At 39.5% G+C, this 15,243-nt stretch overlaps 1 protein-coding gene across 2 annotated transcripts in view; it reads right to left on the minus strand.

Moving 5' to 3' along the window:
* Positions 1-15,243, minus strand: part of FBN1 (fibrillin 1) — a gene marked incomplete at its 5' end in the record, with an annotated part of 146,244 nt that overhangs the window by 77,708 nt on the left and 53,293 nt on the right. For both annotated transcript variants that reach the window (XM_084267944.1, XM_084267945.1), the window contains 5 exons: positions 740-880; positions 2,165-2,323; positions 5,320-5,478; positions 8,463-8,588; positions 12,866-12,991. In XM_084267944.1, coding sequence (XP_084124070.1) covers positions 740-880; positions 2,165-2,323; positions 5,320-5,478; positions 8,463-8,588; positions 12,866-12,991 — 711 coding nt within the window. The remainder of the gene's footprint in view (positions 1-739; positions 881-2,164; positions 2,324-5,319; positions 5,479-8,462; positions 8,589-12,865; positions 12,992-15,243) is intronic.

A 15,243-nucleotide genomic window follows, 5' to 3' on the forward strand; every position in this document is an offset into this window, starting at 1 on the left:
AAGAATTTTTTCCTAATATGCAATCCACATCTATCCCCCTTCCAATTTAAAACCATTCCTCCTTGTCCTATCACTACATGCCATGTTCCAAGCTAAGCAGGAGCTTAAAAAGTAACCAGCAAGACAAGATACTGCATGCGTGAGAGGTAGAGGCCTTAATCCCATACCTCCATGCTCCCAGGCCCAATAGAAAGATTTTGAAAGACGCAAATTTTGCATGTAGGACAGTTAATCCTTGCTCCTGTCCTCAAACTCTACCAGGGTTCCAAAATTAAAAGGCTCCAGAGCCTAAAACAGGACACTCCCAATGAGCTGAAAGAGGACTCGTAAATCTTACTAAACCTGGAATCATGACTGCTTTTTTTTTTAACAATAGATTGTTTGCATACTCAAACTGCTTGTAGCATTTTAAAAAGGTCATTTTCAATCACTAATAAACACATAATCACAGTTTAGTAAAATAAGAAATCCTTACTTCTGTATAAATCTGCAGCAAGTTACAAGATTTGTTAAATACTGCCTTAAAGGCAAAGCTGCTGTAAAAATAAGATGGCAGTTGAAAGCAATTAGTTGTTGGAAGTCTATTTACTGGCGGGTTGGTTTTGGGTTTTGTTGGGTTTTTTTTGTTTGGGGAGGGGGGGTGTTTTCTTTAAAAACTCAGAGTTACTACACTATGGGGAAACTGTTTTTATTTCTTTTAAACAAAATTCCCCTCTGATTTAAGCAGAAAACCACATACCAATGCATTCCCCTCTAACATCCAGTTGGAATCCTTTGTTACACTCGCAGCGGTAGCTCCCAGGAGTGGGAATACAGCGCCCGTTAAGACAGAGATGTCGGAACAGTTGGCAATAGTCAGTGAAGTTCACCGGCAAGATCACTGAGGTAAGAGTTGGAAAAAGATTTTAATAGCTTGTCATAATAATTTTCAATCATTTGCAATTTGTGCAGCATTTTCCATTGAAAGTCAACATTTACCTTCCATCATAATGTGAACCATACAGTAAAATCAGCACTGGGCGAGAGAAAAATGGCACTTTCACTCTCTGAAATTTGCCTGAGAACACCTAGCAGCCACTAATTATTTCACTCTGTCAAGTCTGATCCCGTTTTCCTTCTTTGCAGGAAAAAAGAGGACCAAGTCTGTTCATAGCTAGTGGTAAAGGGGGTACGTGGCACTGCAGGCACCCAACTATGATCCTACAGTAGCAGAGAGCAGGCAGACTGAGTCAGTTATCTCTGTTTTCATAGATCCCAGAGTGAGAGGAGGGCAGGGATAGCCCTGGAAGGTATGCCTATACTGCCTTTGGCAGGCAGACGGGAGCTGGCTCTGTCCATGCTTCCAGCTGACCAGAAGCTGTGCAGCTACGTCAGTGCAGTGTCAGGCCTCAGTTAACATACTTGCCTCTTAGGCTTATTAGCTCAGCTTGGTGCTGAATCAAGACTAAATAGTTCCAGCTGGTGCCAGCACAAGCTGAGCCTGCTTGCATCTGCACAGAGCATGGGTGGAATGAGCTTGTGTTTACTTGCAAAAGAGTTTGTGGCTATGCCAAACAATTTCAGGTGGCAAAATCCCTACCACAGACCTTAGTACCACAGGTACTAAATTTCCCGAGTGAGGGACAGAGTAAGGAATATACCTGTGTTCTGCTGTGGCTTCCTCCTTGCTCTAGAGAAACCTAACCTATTCATGTATCAGTGAAAAAAGTTGTTTCTTCACCTTAGGTCAGCCTCCGTGTCCAGCAGACCAGCATTTTTACCTGTACATTTCCTACCTGAGAGTGAGGTAGAAAACCTGAAAGAAGCTGCTTCTCTCAGCCAAGCAATTTAATGTAACTAAACCTAGTCAAAGTGTTATTCCTCAATGTTGACATGCAGGAAACCTCACAATAACAGTGATGTACCTACTACAACACATGTGTCTCAGTACAGATAGTGAGGATGTAAATTTTGAATCCATCTTAACAGGGAAAACAGTACAATGAGGCACGCCTGCTATAAGATACATGATAACCAGACTGTCATTAGAAGGATCTCTAGAGACTGTATGACCACATAAAGTAAGCAAAAGATACCAACAGCTAAAAAGAGCACATTGGTCACATGTATTTTTAAAGAAGCTTAGTGCAAATGGTTCAGGGAAAGTTTATTATTTCTTTCTTACCATGAGGTGGGGGAGCCCGAGATGGGTAGACAATTTCTGGCTGTTGAGGAGGGTAAACACCAGGAAGGAGTGGTGGAGGGATGACTTCAGGACGGCTGGGAGGGAGGTCAGGTCTTGCTGGCAGCAAAGCAGCTACTGTGCACAATTTGCGATACTCATCTGAAACAGGCAAACATGAATGCTGTGTTAGATTCTTATAGCCTTTCTATTCAATCCAACCTTCTCCCTTCCTACAGTGTTTCAGATTAGCAATAATAAAGCTTAAATAATCAGGAAAGTCTGAGTCTATATGCTTTCTTCATAGTAACAAACTTTGTGAATCAGGTTATAAATCCATAGGAAGATACAGGCACTACTTTGTCAGAAAACTTCTAGCAAAACACAACTGACATTCTGAATATGAAATTGAACAGTGAGGCAGGGACCTGATCTTAATCAACTTGGTCTTCTTTCATGCAAAATCTTTGATGAAATCGGTGGGAAGTTTACCTAAAGAAGGACTTTTGGACTTTATCCCAAATTAATTTAATACAAAGCTTGCCACAGAGTTAGAAAAATACAGAACAGGGAAAAAAGCCCAGTTTCAACTGGATTTCTTAAAAGTAAGCCTCCTAAAACAAAGAAACAGAAATATAAGCAATGAGGCAAAACTAATTACAGAATGAATACACTAACACTATTTTCCTATGAAAATGAAAGTAAAAGCAGAAACCAAATGAGGTGCAGTCTAAGGAGCATAGACAAAGAGAAACCAAGTCAGATCGACATCGAGTTCATCCTCCCCCAGACGATGGGAAAATGATCTATTTTGCAGTAAGCACGATCTGTGCCGAGTGTTATGCATTCTCCTATTGTTTATCTCTATTAGTGGCATCTGCCCTACTGCCCCACTTTTCCTCTTGCCCCTGACTCTTTTGTCTTTGGAAAGTGTGGGTTTGGAACATGTCATTCAAGGAATGCACACAGAGTATCACAATTAAAGACCATATTTCCAGCTGACCTAATTCAGGTCCACAATTCATGTGTACACAAATAACTATACAGTCAGTATCTCTGAACTTCAAAATTTTAAAGTTTACGGCACAACAGGGGAGAGGAATTATATAATGAAAACAAAATGCTACAGAGATGCATGAATTCCTGAAACAATATAAAAAACGTGTTGGGTGAACTAAGCTGGGTATTTCAGCCTTCAACACTTTCAAGCTCACTTCTATTTCCACCTGTAAAATACATTAGAAGCTCTTCCCGAATCACAGAGGAATTGTTAAATAAACATGGTAGCCTAAAGTTTTGCTTTTCCTGATCATGATCTTTGATTTATTTTAATGCCTTTAGGTGATGAGTTCGCTTCATGCGTCACTGCATTTCTCTCCTTAAGAGTAATTTGAATTTTTAAATCGCTCCCAAGTAAGATTTATTGTATATTGTAAGAAGACACAGTGTCTTCATAAGTATATGCACAAATTTCACTATGCAGATCTTTGCTAATGATGATTGGTTTAATAGTTAATTCTCTGATCACACATTCTCTATAATGCACTGATCAGAAACAACACCATATTTCATTTTTACTCTAGAAGGGTAACACCCAATTACTCAAAGCCGATCCACCGGCAGCCTGGGTCTTTCATGCAACAGGAAGTCACAGCCTTGGGGCTGCCCACTACTGAATGGAATTAGCACACATGAAGGGCCTGATGGGGTAAGAATTGAACACACACACAGCTGGATGCCCGAGATACCACTTTGAAAGTATTTATAGTGCCAGTGGTGAACTCTGTCATTCTACATAAGCAATTATTGCCACGTTATGCAAAGAAATACAGCACAAGCCTTTTTTATTGCAACTTTAATCTCCATGCATAATTACTAGCAATAAACAGCCTCTTTTATAGTAACATCTGGGTCTGCTGCCCACATTGAAAATGCAACTACTTGGTTACGTTGTGCAGCTAGTGCTCCACTTCAGTATTGCAGTAAATTTCTCTTTCAGAGTTAGAGAGACTTTGGACCACTGACAGCTCTAAATTCCTCATCTTGCTTGCTCAGGATAAATTAAGGAATAACTGAACTTGATTAAATAGTGATAGAAATACTTTACATAAATATAAGGTCCTTCAAAGAATTTCAAAGCACTTTTGGAAAACAGTAATTTATATGCTATCAGGAAAAGAAAAAGAAGTGTTATGAGAAAAAAAAAAAGTGGCATGTAACCATGAACTGAAAGACTTTGTTTGCATGGACTTGTAAGTCAGGAAGTCCTGGGTTCTAGCTCTATCTCAACCACTTTTCAAGCAGTGGACTTGACCAGTTTGCTTCAATTTTCCACCCAGTTTATTCACCAGTTAGATACGAATAATTATTAAGTACATAAAGTAAAGAGAGACTGCATTAAGACTGAAACCTTTCATGTTGTCTTCCTATTTCAGAACTATTCAGGACTACACTATTTTGTTAGCATTCTTCTAGTCAGTCTTGGACATTTAGCATGTTTAAATATTATTAATGAGATAGTAAAAGAACCAGGAAGAGTCTTCCAAGAGTTGTTCTCCTGTATTATGCAGTTTGACCCAAAGAATCAAAAACAAGGAAAACAAACACTCCCATACCTGACCTCTGCCAATTCCTCTGAGTTACACTGCTACAGTGTTATGACACCCATTTCTCCCTAAACTCCGGAACTCCCTCAAACTCCTCCCTTCAATCCTTAAGCTTCCTGTATTATTCTTTTCTAAAGCATTTCATTAAGTCTCTAGTCCTAAACAGTCTCAAAAGCATCTTTGCTCCACTCCCTCACACTTAATTTCACAATCTGCTCAAAACCCAAAACTGACATTATGTGAGGATCTCGATACACAGGGAGGCAATAATGTACAGCACAGTTTGGTAAACGACACAAATCATGTTCTGTGCCAAATCAGGAAATAAATGGCACCTCAAAAGGTAGACGTAAGAGGAAAGAAGCACCAGTTTTCCGATGAGTATGAAACAGCAGAGCTTTGAGCAGGGGAGTCCGACTGAAAAATCTCCCAAGGTGCCCTCCAGTCTCAACCACACTGTGTAGTTCTTTAATGAAAACATTACTGATAAAAGAAAATCACCACTAAACTCAATGTTCAACCACACTCAGAAGAATACAGGTGGATTCATACCGGTGGATCTGATTGGGCACATTTCAGGAGCGGTGGCTACACCAGAAGACCAGCATCGGCCGTTGTCACAGCAACACTGCATTTTGGACAAGGGCTGGGGGAGCTGATTGCCACAGCGCCCGTTGGTCAGAGAAGAGAAGCAGTATCCAGGACGCACATCTACCAAAAGAAAGAAATGGATATGTATTCATCAGTCCAACGAGGAATGTGACTTACACAAAAGGGAAAGGCACCATTTTCTTGGCTGATCACATTATCAATGACACAGGACTTGCAACATTACAACAGTCAGAAAACAAAAGGGAGAAACCAAGAAAAATCCAGATAGCAGTTGGGCTGCTTTGGATTCAGGCAGAACACCTCCTGTGAGAAAGCTGAAGCAAAATATGGAAAAACAATTAATGGAGTCAAAAATAGATGCATGTTCTGTATATAATACAATATGCTTCTGTGCACCCAGAGAAAAACCACAGTGTCATCTCCATTAAAGAAAACATCAGATCAATTCTGTTTAAGCTTTGATTAAAAAGCCACTGATGTACACCATTAAACACACTGCAGCTCTTGAAAGCATTAATTTATTTTTCATTAGTCATAGCCTCCCCAGCTCAAGTATGCAGTAATTTGACAAGATATAGCAGGCAAGAAAGAGCAACACAGCTTTAACTGGTGTCATCACTTTCTTTATGGAGATGTGCTGGCTTCCTGTCTGAAATGGGTAAGCACGTGCTGTACAAAGACCGTCCTGTACCCTTATTTCACACACTCAGCTCTAACATCACTGCACAGGGATCCGCCAGGTTAGAGAAGGTAGAGAAAACGTGGATGGGAGCAAAATTAATTAACTGAAATAAAATAAAACCCCTTGTGATTCAATCTGAAGCTCTGAGCAATTGTTTCACAATACGCACATAATATCAAACTCAGTATGAGCTTTGGTTTTATTTGATGCTGCACAATAAACCAGACCAAGTTTGTTTCTAAAGTATATGATCATTTGCTGTCAAAATGTAAAGGAAAAAGATGCAGATATAACCTTACAACAGCAGACACCATCCCCTAAAGAAACAGTATCTCAGTTATCCAAGGCATGGTGGATTCATCTGTCTAGTAATAGTGCTTTCCAGAGTTTAGTAGCTATTCTAGTGGGTATAAAAAAAAGCAGGGAAGTTTCTTATTATTCTGAGGAAATTGATATATAGTGATATGTTGGGAGAGTCTGTGATGGCTCTGCCTTTTATTAGCTGGAGCCCTGAACACGGATATTACTGGCAGTATAGCTAAGAGAGTCAGTTGTTCTTCGCTTCCAAACTTCAGTTAGTTTGCTCATATTACCATATAATGGAAATCTGAAATGGAAGGGGGAATATAAATCTACTTACTGGTCCTCCATTTTCTCCTGGTACCCAACTAGACTGACAAACACACACGCCTTAATCCGCCATTTTAAAACTAAAATAGAGCTCTGATGCAAACTGGTGCCCCCTCTGTCTAATTTTGGTCTTCTTTAACGTGGACAGATATTAAGCTGACTGGTGTGATGGTGGGATACATTTCCTAGAAGCACTTCCACATCTCTAACAGAACAGACAGGTTCAGCTAACACTTCTCACTTAAGACAAACATGTGATTCAATCAAGATTACATGTTTTGCCCAGCTCAAATACAGATCTGGACTCTGTCCTTGTTAATGTGGCAAGTATGCAGTCTGCATATCAGACATGAATCCAAAATATCTGAAGATAATTAATAGTGCTTCTCATTTAGCACGTTTTGCTTTGGATACAAAGCCAGCATTTTAATGATGGCTCACAGTCTGGCACATTACTTAAAACAGTCTGTCGTCATTTAAATACCCAATTCTTTAGCTGAACTATTTCAGCCTACAAATACATTGGGTAAAAAAGCTGGAAAACTGCAGGAATATAACATGGGTGTGAATGTTGGGCAGTCCTGACTGAGCAATGATTGTAAAAGGTAAAAAAAAAGGGAAGCTGTGCATCACTAGAAATTTTCCTTTACAGAAAGATTAATCTCCTTCATTAATATTAAGTACAAGCAGCAATCAATTTTTTAATGATCCACAGTCATTTAGGAGATATTAATCTGAAGCAATAAAAACAACTCCTGCTGTCATTTTAAACATACAGTATGTTTCCAATCTACCAAAACACTGCTCTTGATAATGGAAGAAATAGTCCCTTTCTCAGAACCCGGAGAAACAGAATAGCACCATTCAAAATGAATCATAACCCAAACTACTTTCCTATCTCTTGGGGAAGTTAATATAATTTGGTACTTTTGTCCACAAAGTTTGGGGGGTTTCTCAAATTATTTTCTACCAAAGGTACTATGCACAGGGTGGTCTCTTGAACCCCAGTGCTGGGACTCTGTACCAGCCTCTAAATAAACCAAAACTGAGGAAATAAACTTTTCATGTGATTCTCAAATTTCCTCGCTGGCAGTCATAAAAGAAATTACTGCATAAAGGTGAGGAGAAAAACAAAATAAATAAATTGAATACTTGACCTGCCTCAGAGCAGGCTGTATGCTTCCCAGAAGCAGTAAGTGCTAACACTACTCCTTCCTATCTTTGGCACAGTGGTGGCAGTCACACAGATTCTGCACTGCCACAGTGAAAGCCTGAAAGAACAGCGCTGCCAAATCATCAACATTGTGAAAGCAGATACAAGTGTTCCACACCCACCCTATCACACTCCTTTCTTTAATGAAAAATATCTGCATTCAGGTCATAACACTTGGAATGAAGAAAATAAAGCTTGGGGTGATTACCTTTCTTTCTCAAGTATATTTGCTTTTCAAAATGACTGCTGAATCTAACAGACAAACATGAGAGCACAAATACTAAGGAGGTATGTTAAATAAATTTGGCCTATTTTAGGGCAACAACTTCAGCAGAACAGAAAAGTTGCAGTAAGAAAAATGAAAGGGAAAGTCACAACAAAGAGGGAAAAAGGAAACACATCCTGGAAATGGAACACTCATTTCAGAATACATATATAGGCCATATAAAAGAAGGATTTCACAAATTGAATTATGTTTCTGGCACACTGCTGTCCATTTTATGTATTCATGCATGTTCATGACACTTACTGTCTTCTTATTTACAGGATTCTACTCACCTATGCACTTTAAGCCATCAGGAGCTGTATAAAACCCTGGAGGACACTTGCAGAAGTAACTGCTAACGGTGTTTGAACATTCTCCTCCATCACAGATTCCAGGAATGGTACTGCATTCATCAATATCTTCAAGGCATAAAGAGAAGCAAAGACAGGTTAGCTAAAAAAATTCTGGCACAAGAGTAGGTATTTTATAATTAGTATTAATGATGAAACTCGCTGTGGTCTGAGACCCCTATTAACTTACACAGTAAGGGCATAATCAGCAGTTTTGAATCAGGATCTTTTGTTAGGAGTCTTATAAACACAAGTGAAACAGAACCTAAGAAAATATTGTATCTGAAAATTGCAAAAAGCCATAGAGTTTATTTTACTGCTTAATAATGATGGATGAAATTCTTAAACTGCAGAGAAGATTTACTAACTGTAAGTAAATCCTAACCCCTCAAGTTTGAATTCTGCAACCTAGAATTAAGAAAATTGTCATGGGACCTATAAGAAGCATTAGCAATCAGGAGCTTAACTTATGTCTCATGGTATCCCCAGCAGCACAGCATCTCCTGGCATCATACTGAGGCAATGGTTCAATACTGGCACAAAGGGAAGTGTAGCACCTATGAGTTGTCCATCCTTCTTACTACAATGGGGTTTTTTTTGGAAACCCCCTAAAAGCCTTGAGCAGCTAGACACAGTTCAACTAATGCAATCTGACAGGGTCATAGCTTAAAGCAGGATGACTGCAGGCAACAAAAATTACCTTTCCTTTCCTGGCTAAATAAATGTTCTGAAGTTTCAACATAGTAACTGAACTATCTACTGCAGAAGTCAGGCAATGTTCATGATTCCCTTGGATTTTGTCAGAGATTTAAAAATAGGAGTCCATGCTGTGATTTTCTTCACCAACAAATCTCCATCCATATACTAAATTATCATCATAGATCCAATGCAGAAAAAATGTCAACGTCTGAAGAAAAAACCCAACAAATACCTTCTCATAACTGATCATAGCTGCATACATGAACAGAGGGAACCTGAGGAGTTTCTTCCACAGCTAGGAGTTTGTTGTCTAGAGTCACATGAATAACAACCTATGCCAGCCCAAATTGCTCCTTAATTACCATCAGTAGCCTGCCTGTGATGTGTAGTTACTTTCCCCCTGATTTCCAGTGACTGTCTTAACAATGCAGCTGTATCTAGTTAGCACTGCTCTCATCCTCTAGGAACCTGGAGTCCAGATGAGCTTAAAAACAGCTCACTTTTTTTCCATGGTACCCACAAGAAGAGTTGGTAAAGCAGTAAAGAAAAGCACACTATTTTCTAGAGTGGTCAATGACAACTGCCTGTCACCATCTACTATCACCCAGTTGCTCTCCTGATAGAGAGAATCCAGCCAGAAATAATGGCATGACAGGATTCTATCCAACCTCTTCTCCAGAGATCTGCAGATAGACACATGGCTGTAATAATGATTTCACCAACCACAAAAATTTCTGAGATGAAATACTGCAACACCACCCAACACACCAAGGCAAGGAGTGAATAATATCATAGTCATTAAAAACGATTGGAGGAACTGAAATGTAACGCCTACATTGGAATTTGGCCCCACCAGATGGGGGAACACCCAAAGTCCCACAGGACCATTAATGACCCTTTTAGCAAGTACAGAGGATCTCTGTTCTACTTCTCTTGTGAAGACAGTAATATAAAATTTATCAATTCCTCTTTCTCTAGGTAACACATTGGATACTCTAATACCTTTGTGGCCCTTTGCAGAAAAGGAGTGGAGGGATGAGGGTGGCACACAGATAACCAGAGCTTACACACTGACCTGTCCTAAGCCCTGCGAGGCCTTGGGTGACCTGTGCACACATTTCTCCCCAGCATCTTGCTAGCTGTCGTGATGTGGGTCGCATTCTTCACTTGGGTGTGTGAGAGGGGTGTGACTTTTAGTTCAGTGCTACTTGGAGGGTGTTGCCAAAGCCTCAAGTCCAAGTGCTCTGGGAGCAATGCTAAGAGACTTCTGGCTTCTGCTCCAGGATTATACTCCACAGGAGTCCCAAAAGTCTCAGTGACAAAAAATGTGGAAATTGAATTTTGGTCTGAATAAAGCCCTTAATTAGCAGACAAAAATGCAGTCACTAATGGATCAGATTCAAGCATTTTCTGACTCAAATTCACCAATGTTTATCTTAAAGTCAATGTTGCCACTGTTTATATAGAGTCTGACCTTTTTAAAAGCAAAATCATCACTCTTTATTTTAAGGTTGAGCCTAACCCAAACAGTATTTCACTATTTATATTAGTGTTGACATTCATATAAGCAACATTGTCATTGTTAAGTGTGGAAGTTTTATAAAGGTAAGTATACTTGATGTACTCACAGATGTCACTCCAAGAAAAACTACTCCCCCAAACCCCCACAAAAAAGTAGTTACTTCAGCATTAAAGTAGCTGAAAGAGGAATGGTTATATCAAGCAGTGAAATAATGTAACACTCAAGTACAGTTTTCCACCAGCTATGCTAATAAAGAGAACTTCAGCCAAGACACCTCATTTCCCATCTTGTTGCATTGCCTCTCACTGTACCTGATGATTTCTATCAAGATGTTACTTTAATGGGGACCCACTGAAAAAAAAGTACTAGCAATTCAGCAGGTAGCTCCTAGATCTACAAAATCAGTGACCAAGGATACATCACAGCTGCCAGAAGTCCAACCTCCTGTCGCAGAAGTTAAGCCAAGCACATGATCAGATGATAATTATTAGGTATTAGTATTACTTACAGTTAATTGCAATAAGGCAAATACCTTGTCTTATATTGGAAATTTCAACTTAAAAATCAAAGGGATGATTTAAAAAAACAGAATGCATACTCTGTTATGTGACTGTGCTCGTAATTGCTGAATTGCTCTCCTTTTTTATGCCTCTGGAATAAGGGTGCTACTTTAAGTTCTTTGAATAGTATTAATACCCACAAAACTGTAAATAAAATTGCAATACGCAGACGTACTGACAGTAAGTCTGTGTCGATGAGGTTCAAAATTTTACACGTATTTTGCAGACTGGCGGTCAGTCCAAGGGGATTTCACAAGGTGGGGCTGGAAATTTGTGGCAGGATTTGGGAATGAACCAAGCTATCCTAGGTTCTTTGGTCCAGTCCCTCAAGTGCAGGCTGTGAAGGTGGTGGTTGTTTGGGGGTTTTTGTTCTTTGTGGTTTTTTGGTTGGTTGGGTTTGGGTTTTTTTAAACATGACTCAGCAATCAAAAAATACCATAGGACAGTTTATACAATGCAGCCTATGCAAGCCTATAGTTGTCAGTTTTTCAAGTACTAATACTTAATAAGGTATGTGTTCAGTCTTCCCCATTCACCGTGTTCTTGGTACTTCCTCTACAGAAACAAACATTTACATTGTTATTCTACTCTAAAGTTGGTTTCCTTTCTGCCAAAACCATTGGTAGTCACAGGAAAACCATCCTTCAACAGGGATTTTTCTTTAGAAAGAAAGGCTGGTGCACGCACACCTTACTCTCACATTCACACACCTTTACGGTATTGAAAGTTGGCACTGCAAAAGCATTAACCACTTATAAAACTTGTCTGCTCAAATGAATTTAATTTATGTCTAATTACAGAAAGGAGTATCATTTGTGTTTAAAAATTATCTGGACTTCACAGTAAAGAAGATGAATCAAAACTGTGCAATTGACATATTTCAGTACTATGTTCCTTATGCATACAAAATTCTCTTAAAGGAGACATCTATGCCTCTTTATACAGAAAAAATATGATCAAATCACAGCTAAAAATTAGCAAAGTTCCATAATCAAGCACTGCAAATTTCCACACTAATATCTAACCCCTGTGGTACTTCCAAAATTGGACAACCAATAAGTCAAGGTAAAATGTTTGTCTATCTTCAATGTCTGCAAGGCAAGCTTGGCTCATAGTCCTGCACTCCTTACTCAGCAGTGCAGAACTCCCACTAACGTTAATTACAGTTTATCTGAGTAGGTGGGAATGTGTTGAACCTTCCAGTCAAATATAAATACACTTTTTGGTTAAAAGACCCACACAGAAATGTGTGCCTTAAGCACCTCTAAAGCAACATATTAGTCAAAAATATTTGTAATTTTAATATTTAGTTTGTTTTAGATGTACTTTTAAGTCTGTAAAATATTACACGAATAAAAGGCTGGACAAAGCTGCATAGCCAATATTTAAGATTCTCTGGTTTAGAAAGAGAAAGGACAATTACCTGTATTTGTTGTGAAGAATGCTATTTTGCACAGTCAAAGCAAAGAGACTGGAAAGCTTGTTATAAACTTCTAAACAAAGTTGGCCCCAAAACGAAGACTTTTCCCCATTTACTCTCAGAAGAAAGTTTTAAAAGTTCTTACCATCACATTTTTGTGTCACTTCATTAAACTTGTGTCCAGCTGGGCATTTGCACTCAAAAGATCCAACAGTATTAATGCAATTTCCCCCTTGACAGATCCCAGGGATTGCTTGGCATTCATCCACATCTATCATATAAAAAAGGAAAAACCACCCACTTTTAATTCATTTCTCAAGAACAACCATAATAATTTGTCTACACAGAAATTAAAGTAAATATGCCTAAATCCATTCTTCACCCATCATAATATTATGATACTTGCTTGTGAAGACAGACACTAATTTTGTAATTACTCCATGCAAAGTATGATTAAGTACAGTACTCTAAATAATTTCTGCAAGAAATCACATGGTTATTATTGTTACAGACGTTAAACATCTAACTGGTATTGCTTTGTTTTTCCAAAACATCTGGGGAATGGTGTGTAGAGAACACAGCCTGCCAAAACTCAGGTTCCTTTAAAGTATCTGAAGCTGGGCACCCAAAATCACTTGCCCCTTTGGAAACCTTGACAACCTTATACAGTGCATAGCTGACCAGTACAGAGATGCAGGAAGTGTGAAGCAGCCGTCTGCAACATGCACAAAATGGGTCTCATGAAGAGGCATGGGGACCTGCATAGCCATTACTGATGGAAATTAACTTGTCAATCCAGCAAGATCAGCACCATTTACTTTAAGCTTTGGTTAGGATTTTACTCAGGGAGTTTCACAGCCATAATTCATGTCTCAGGAGGAATTATTAATGATCTGCTTGGACATTCATAAATTTGGAAAATCTTGCCCCCTTTATTCCTCTCTTTGCTTTAGTTTTTTCATGGAGACACAATGAAACAACAAAGACCATATCACAGGCTAGGTAGGAAGCTCAATATTTTTGAGAGGCCTCAGTTTTTGCCCCCACACCTTTTTTAGCACAACAATGTGCGTCCTCACTTAGCTGCAAAAGGGTTGCTAAGGCTTACTAACAGCTAGAGAAAAGACAATAAGGAGGTAGAGTGGTATTGCAATAGAAGGAAATGGAGATCTGGCTCACAGTTCCCAGGGGCTGCCCTGGGCCTGATGCTCCCTGTCCTTTGGGAGCAAATAGAGCAGTCTCCACTCTCCAACCGAAACACTTGCAATTGCCCCATTTCCCCAAGGAGTACCAGCTACTGCTGGTAAAACCCAACTTCTTCAGTTCTTGGGCTTCACACTAGAATTGGTTTCAATGCAGGGACACAAGCTGAACAAGATAATGCCTTCGAATCTCCCTTTAAAAATCCCAGAGAGCCAGCTGTAATGTGTCTTGTAGTCTGAAAAGCAAAGTATTATGTCTGTACAAAAGGCCAAGAGGCAATTTCCCTGGGAGCCACAAGTAGGAAGCTTCAGGAACGCCAAGGGGCATATCTGTACCACATCGCAGAGCATTATGTAAAGATCTTTGGGCTGACTGAACTATGTCAGAGGGGTGCAGCAGCAGAGCCAGAGCCATGCTGTGCCTGAGCTAACCACTGTGCTGGGAGGCACAGAGGGCTAGCACGGCCTCAGCACCCTCGACACAGCCACACTGCTGCTGGGACTCGAGCTACAGCAATATGCTGTGCTTTAATAACAGTACTCAGCCAAACTGCATGGCACTGTACTGACTTTAGAAAAAGAAATTTAAAAAAATAGAAGCCATGTTCCTGAGTCACAGTATGTCTGTTTCAAAATCCCACCTTTTGGCTTTCATTTTCTTCCTTTGTATCTTTAAAAATCTCAGCTGTGATATTAATTTAACTTTCAGCCAGACAGAGTCAAACTGTGGGCAGCAATACTCTATTTACTTTTTAAAATAAACTTGCCCTCCCCTTCATTTTATTTTTTCTGACTTCTCCTCACAATAACAACAGTTCCCTTTTCTCTTCACAGAACCTGGATTTTATTTAACCTGCTTTCCTTTATTTAGATTGAATATGGATGTGAAATCCCTGCAATGTCTTCAGTCTGAATGGATGTTATCTGATTTCAAAAGGACTGGATTTAGTACAATTGCATGAAAAACAAAGCTAATATGTGGTTCCATAGCAGATCTGTTGAAATTATGAACACATTACAAGAGAAGGGAAAACTGGAAAGTACAAGTCAAACATACAGGGCCAAAACTGTGTTGGCACCGCACACAGATTAGCATAAATGTAGCTGCATGCTAAGAAATGTGCAGCAAGCTGAAGTAGCCTTATTCTGATCTGCATAAACCCATTACAGAGGTCACTGCAGCTTTTCCGTGACACAAATGAGAGGGATAAAACTAGGTGTGGCATGATTCAGGGGTGTGGGCCACATATTTATGCACATAAGATTTCAGAAGTGTCCAGAACCTCGATTCACCGATTTCTGCATAATTTAGTTCTGACCT

Source organism: Gallinula chloropus (genome assembly GCF_964237585.1).
Source record: "Gallinula chloropus genome assembly, chromosome: 9".
NCBI classification, from domain to species: domain Eukaryota; kingdom Metazoa; phylum Chordata; class Aves; order Gruiformes; family Rallidae; genus Gallinula; species Gallinula chloropus.